We start from the raw sequence: 6184 nt of genomic DNA, 5'->3' as shown, positions 1-6184 counted from the left end.
ATGTTCAGCTGTGGTTCCAGCAAGACTCCATGATTCTTCTTCCCCTCTCTTTTTTAAAGCCTCATGTCATGTCATTTGATGTCTTTTTTAAAGCCTCATTTTCTCTTAAACTCTGTCCACAAATGTCTTACCAGATTCTGTTTGTAGCCGAGCTCTCTGAGCACTAATGTCATTAATTGTGCGCTGTTGTTCCTCCTCCTTTGTCTTAATCTCACTGAGCTGATCTTCTAGGGCACGACATATCTTCTCCAGATTTGCCTGTTTTCATGAAAAACAGAGTGAAAGATGATTGGTGGTTCAACACATAATAGGCTCAAACTGAAACAGGGGAAGTTCAGGTTAGATATAAGGCAGAAGTTCATTACTGTGAGGGTGATGAGGCATTGGAATGGGTTGCTCAAGGAAGTTGTGAATGCTTCATCCCTGGCAATGTTCAAGGCCAGGTTGGACAGCCCCTTGGGTGATATGGTGAAGTGTGAAGTGTCCCTGCCCATGACAGATGAGTTGGAACTAGAAGATCATAAGGTCCTTTCCAATCCAAACCTTTCTGTGTTTCTATGCAATATCTAGAGGATATTTGTGTACCTTGGCTTTGGAGACGGACTCCATGTTACTGGCCAGGTCGTCGATCTCCATCTTCAGCTCGCTCTTCTCCTTCTCCAGCTTCTGCTTCACTCGCTGCAGGTTGTCGATCTGCTCCCCAAGCTCAGCGGTGCTGTCCGCGTGCTTCTTGCGCAGGGCAGCAGCCGTGGCTTCGTGCTGCAGCGTGGCCTCTTCGAGGTCACGACGCATCTTCTGGAACTCGGCCTCACGCTTCTTGTTCATCTCGATCTGAGCTGCTGTAGCCCCTCCTGCTTCTTCCAGGCGCTCGCTGATCTCCTCCAGCTCCCTCGAGAGGTCAGACCGATGCTTCTCTGCTTTTGTCCGAGAGGTTCGCTCTGCCTCAATTTCCTCCTCCAGTTCCTCTGTTCGAACCTGTGAAACTTAATCGGTTAAATGAAGGCTTTTCGATGGACAGATGTGAAATTACCTTTAAGGAAGAAGGAGTGAACATTCACATCCAGTTATATCAGCATAATGAGAGAAGCACCACTAGAAATTTCACTGAATTATATTCTAGGACATGTAATATTTGGTTTTAGAACAACAGTGAATGCAATATCTGATATTTCATGTTATGTTATAGCTCGGAATGGATTCATTATGTTAAGAAAGATCTAGTATTGAACTTTTCTGAAGAAATGGGGGATGTGTCACTGGAAAATGTAAAGGAAATCAAGTTTGTTAGAGATTTCCCAAAGGTCAAGCCAAAACAAAACAGTGTTTTCTTGCTATCAGCAAAGAAGATGGAAGGAGCCTTGAGATGACCAACCATAGGATAATAGCACTGAAAAGAATTTTCTTCCTGGCTCTGCATTTAAAATGTGATGTCTGTCCTGATCATGATAGGTTATGTCACATTCAGTTTTTTTTAATTATAAAAGTAATTCTCAGTGGCTTCACTACTGTTATAACTCAGTATCTGATCCATTTTCAAAGCCTGCCACAAGCTTTACTTAAGATGTTTCTTATGTAGTTATGTATGATTAGAAGCCAGAGTTCCTGTAGAATTGCCCTGAGATGGGAACAACACCTAGAGTCCATGTTAACTGCTTTATTCATGTGTAGGAAAATATTTTTGTAGAACAGCCTAAGAATAAACATCAATTAATTCTAAGGAAAATGTGCTTAGCTACCAAAAAATCAAGAACTCTCGTACTCTACCTGAAGCTCCTTAATTTTCTTTTGCAGCTGAGAACTATGAGCCTGCTCATCTTTTATATTACCTTGCAACTGTCTGATTTCAAAATCCTTCCTGTTAAAGAACAAGAATGCAAATTCAATATGGTTAAGATTAAATATGAATTTTAGAATTCAGAGCATAAAAATCCAGTGCTATACTTTTTTAGTCTGTCATCCATCTGTTGCTTATCATTTTCTAGATCCATGATGGAATCCTGAGACATTTTCAGATCTCCCTCTAGTTTCCTTTTTGCTCTCTCAAGGTCCATTCGCAGTTTCTTCTCTTCTTCCAGAGAACTTTCAAGCTAAAACACATAAAACACTGTGAAACACATAATTCTACTTTGCAAATAACTATTATTGATTAAAAATTGATGAATAGTGGAAACAGATCCTGTGTAAACTTCTCATCTCTACCTGTGTTACACTCTCGCTGCAAGATTAAAGCTGCCATTGTGATTTGATTTTGGACATTAAGCTGTCCACAGCTTGGCTGTGCACAGTTGAAATGCAAGTTTCTGAAAAATACAGAAATTTAAGTTTTTCCAGTGGCTGCAGTCCCTAAAATATAGACAAATTTCCAGTGTCCATAACTTCCTGGAGTATATCCACACTGCACAGTAAGAGACCACAAATAACTCTGCATCAAACTTCAGATTGCTACAGATGTAGTGGTCCAACTAAATTGATTAAAAGAGGCACGAAAGTCTACAATACTGAAATATCCAGTGATGAACTTAGTTTACATGTCCAGGGAAAAGTAGATGTCCCAGATTCCACAATACTCTGTCAACTGGCAGTGGGTTATTAGCTGGAAGTATTAGGGTTGGCTTGGCTGCTTTAGGTGTTACTTATACTCCCAGCTACAGTTTTCTAGACTCTTCTAATCTGTCAGTACATTCACCTACACAACCCCAAAACTTTTCCTTACATCATCTACTTGTTGCTCCAGTTTGGTCTTGGTTTTGTTGAGTGCCGTGACTTTGTCTTCCTCAACTTGCAAGTCATCCAGTGTCTGACTGTGGGCTTCCTGGAGGGCCTTTTTCTCCTTAGTGAGTTTAGAAATATTTTCATCCAGAGCTGCCATTTCTTCAGTAAGATTCTTAACCTGTTAGACATCCATACTATGAGGGGGTGCCTTGAGACATGACAGACCAAGAGCACAGAGACTACATCCTTGCAAAATCTTTCATGGATGTAGTCAAAATGCTCTCAACAGAAGGTCTCTTATCATTCATGGTGAGCGTAGCAACAAGTGTCATGCTTAACAGTCACACCTCTCTGGTCCTGCAGTGTAGGAATTCTTGCTTTAATTATTTTTGACTACCAGCTCTATCCTGCTGAATTCTATAGTGCAACATATGCTAGATATTCACCTGCCTCTGCAAGCTTTTCCCGCTGGGATTTACAAAAGGCCTCTGAGTTGCTCTTGCTGAAAATATGTATTTTCTGGATGTGATGTATTTGCCAGGTAAACAGCTGTAAATTCTCAGTAGGTGAGGTTCTTTATAAAGATATTATCATGTGCTAAGCATAACCAAAGATAAGAAATACATTAAGTTTTCCATAAAAGTGAAACAAACAGGACAAAGATGTCACATGACAAAGAACCTTATGCCCTTGGAACAGGTCATCACAAATTTAGGGCAGGAGCTTCTAAGCGGGCTGCTGGACATAGCAGCTCTGCTAGCTTTACCTTGGAAACTTATTCCTTGTACTTCAATGGAGCTCTGCATACCAGCAACCTTATCCCAAACACATTAGGTGCTGTGCATTAGCCTGCCTTACCCTTGCTTCCCATTTGTCTCATTTGGTGGGAAAGCCTGACAGTTGGAATAAGAAGAGCCCACTCTGCTAAGTGCTTTAGCTATGTGGCCCTGATACCTGATTAAGACACTCCCTCATCCTAACACTCAGCCCCAGCTAGATTTCTTCTGAACATTTGTTTACAAATATCCAGCATAACTGTAATTGCAAACTTAAGATCCAGTATTGTTCTCAGTGATGGCAGTGAAGGGAACCTCAGTGTTATAATTAGATCTCTTCTAGTATTGTTTCCACAGCAGTGGACACTCACCACAGATGTGGGCTTTTGAGTTCTAACATATATATCTCAATTCTGTCTCTTCACATTGGTTGTTGACACGTAAGTGAAGAGACCTGTGCTTTTACTGCTTGTTAAACCAATTAATGACTGCCTGATAGAGACCATCCTTGCTACACTGACAGTCTGAACCTTAGGAGTCAGGAAGAACTCTCATCGTATTGTCAAGTCAATGGAAAGGATGTCCATCCTAGCTGAGACGTGGTCTTCTTAAATATAAGAGAATTATAAGAAAACATTTGACATCTGCAATATCAGTTCTCCTCAATGCATGTTAGAAAGGACCAACAGCCATTCTGTGCTGGGCTACTTGTAAGCATACTAATCCTCCATTTGTGTCTCACAAGAGACATAAGTATAGTGGCTCTTTATGACTGCAAATAGCCAAGTACAGAAATTCTCTGTCAAGCACCATAACAAGCTTTCAACTCTTTCTGAACTGTCACAGAAAATGTATTTTTTATAATTTTCACAGATTTCCAATCACAGGTAATTAAGTGGCAATATGTCTCTCCTATGCCTTGGGCACATATCACTTTCCTTTCAGAGAACTTAGGAATGACTGCAACTTTCCACAAAACTGAAAACTGTCTGGAGAATAATAATTCCCTGATTCCCCTGTCACCTTATTCTCTGTTGCATGCTTCTCCTTTTCCACTTTGGCCAGAGTCAGTTCAAGATCATCAATATCTTTCTTCAGCCCAGAGCACTCATCTTCAAGTTTCCTTTTCTTTGCTGTCAGGTCAGCATTCGTTGCTTCTTCGTCCTCCATTCTTTCAGTTACTTCTTTAATTTTAGCTTCCAGCTGGATTTTATTTTTGATGAGTCCTCTACATCTCTCTTCAGCATCAGCTAGATTTTCACTCACCTGTTGGAACATAATGAAGGCATATTGTATTTATCATCAAAATGACAAAAGCCAACGCACTGTTCAAGTGCCATCTCTGGGAAATTAATTACACAACTCAGGGTAAAATTTCCTATGCAAATAGGACAATAATGCACACGATCTAACCATGAGGAAATTGTCCTGCTCAGTCATGGCTATTAAAATGGACCATAGTCCCATGGTACAGATACTTCCTTTCAGCTGTTCAGCTGGATACAATACCATGCCATAGACTCACAGTGTTCAATCATAACAAGGATCCTGCAAGGAATCAGTGAGATAAAAAGCTGTGTAGCAAACTGTATTTCATGGAAGCATAATCTTAGATGTGGATTTCCAAGTCATTTTTCATAAAATGTTGGATGATACTTTCTTCAATAAGCTCCTCCAACTCTAATGACATAAGTGAGAGCCTCCCAGACTTTTTCAACTTTATTCACATGAGGCTAACCTCGCTCCCATCATTCTCTAACCTCTTGCTCAGCCAAGCTAGGGTCAAGCTCAACCTAAACTGTAGCCTACATCTTTTACTAGAACTAACATTTTAAGACATGATTAACAGATAAAATTTTGTCTAAATTCTTGCTACTATGACTTTTTCTAGGCAGAATACCAGAGAAAGTATCTGCTGCCTCCCAAAAAACTTACGGCTGAAAGCCATCACTGCAGTAACTGAAGATGGTATGTTTCACTGTCTCTGAGATTCTGACTGAAACCCATAGTGCACTGGAAATCGTGACTATAATTATGGAAATCTTCTGGGGACAAACTTGGAGAAGTTGGTGCTTGAGGTATCTTTCAGGCGGGGTTGTTAGACATTTCCACAGGAAAATAGCAAGAACACAGGAAGGACTCTTCTAGTACTGAAACAATGGAAAACTGAGAATCAAGAAAAAGTCAGACAACACACTTGAGGGGAATGATTATACCTTAGGAGTTCTTTTATGTTCAAAAATCTGAGTGCTTTGAAAGGCATCGTAACCTGGAAGTTATTTAACCTAGTTAAACTTGGTCTTCTCAGTTGTGCGGTTTTTTTTGGCTTGCCATCCATGAAGGGTTTAATAAATTGAAGTCCCAAATGCTTGCAAACTAGATGGGTTCTGGAGAGCAAAGCATTAAGTACCAAGAAGGGCACAAAGAAACTCAGGTTAAGTTGAAGTTCCGAAGAAGGATTCAGGTAATGAACTTGATCTTCAGCAGGGACAGTTAGCCTCGGTGCTTGAAACAATACAAGGCCAATTTAGTGGCCTTCTAGGTCTATGTAGCCCCATCTATGGGGCTACAGAACTGATGGACAGGGGCAGAGCAGTGGATGTCATCTACCTGGACTTGTACAAAGCATTCGACACTGCCCAGCATGACATTCTTGTCTCTAAATTAGAGAGACATCAATTTGATGGATGGACCAC

General features: G+C 40.6%; 1 protein-coding gene across 1 annotated transcript in view; it reads right to left on the bottom strand.

The window, feature by feature from the left end:
• LOC134159536 (myosin-1B-like) overlaps positions 1-6184 on the bottom strand; it is a 32152-nt gene that overhangs the window by 6982 nt on the left and 18986 nt on the right. Inside the window, exons 20-25 of the mRNA XM_062610590.1 lie at positions 4512-4754; positions 2714-2890; positions 1942-2087; positions 1765-1855; positions 586-975; positions 132-258 (exon numbers count right to left, since the gene is read on the bottom strand). Of these exons, the coding sequence (XP_062466574.1) occupies positions 132-258; positions 586-975; positions 1765-1855; positions 1942-2087; positions 2714-2890; positions 4512-4754 (1174 nt within the window). The remainder of the gene's footprint in view (positions 1-131; positions 259-585; positions 976-1764; positions 1856-1941; positions 2088-2713; positions 2891-4511; positions 4755-6184) is intronic.

This window comes from Pezoporus occidentalis, unplaced genomic scaffold (genome assembly GCF_034315485.1).
Source record: "Pezoporus occidentalis ecotype Australia unplaced genomic scaffold, CSIRO_AGI_Poc_V1 ctg148, whole genome shotgun sequence".
In the NCBI taxonomy this organism is placed as follows: Eukaryota; Metazoa; Chordata; class Aves; order Psittaciformes; family Psittacidae; genus Pezoporus; species Pezoporus occidentalis.
This window is presented reverse-complemented; position numbering and strand designations above follow the sequence as displayed.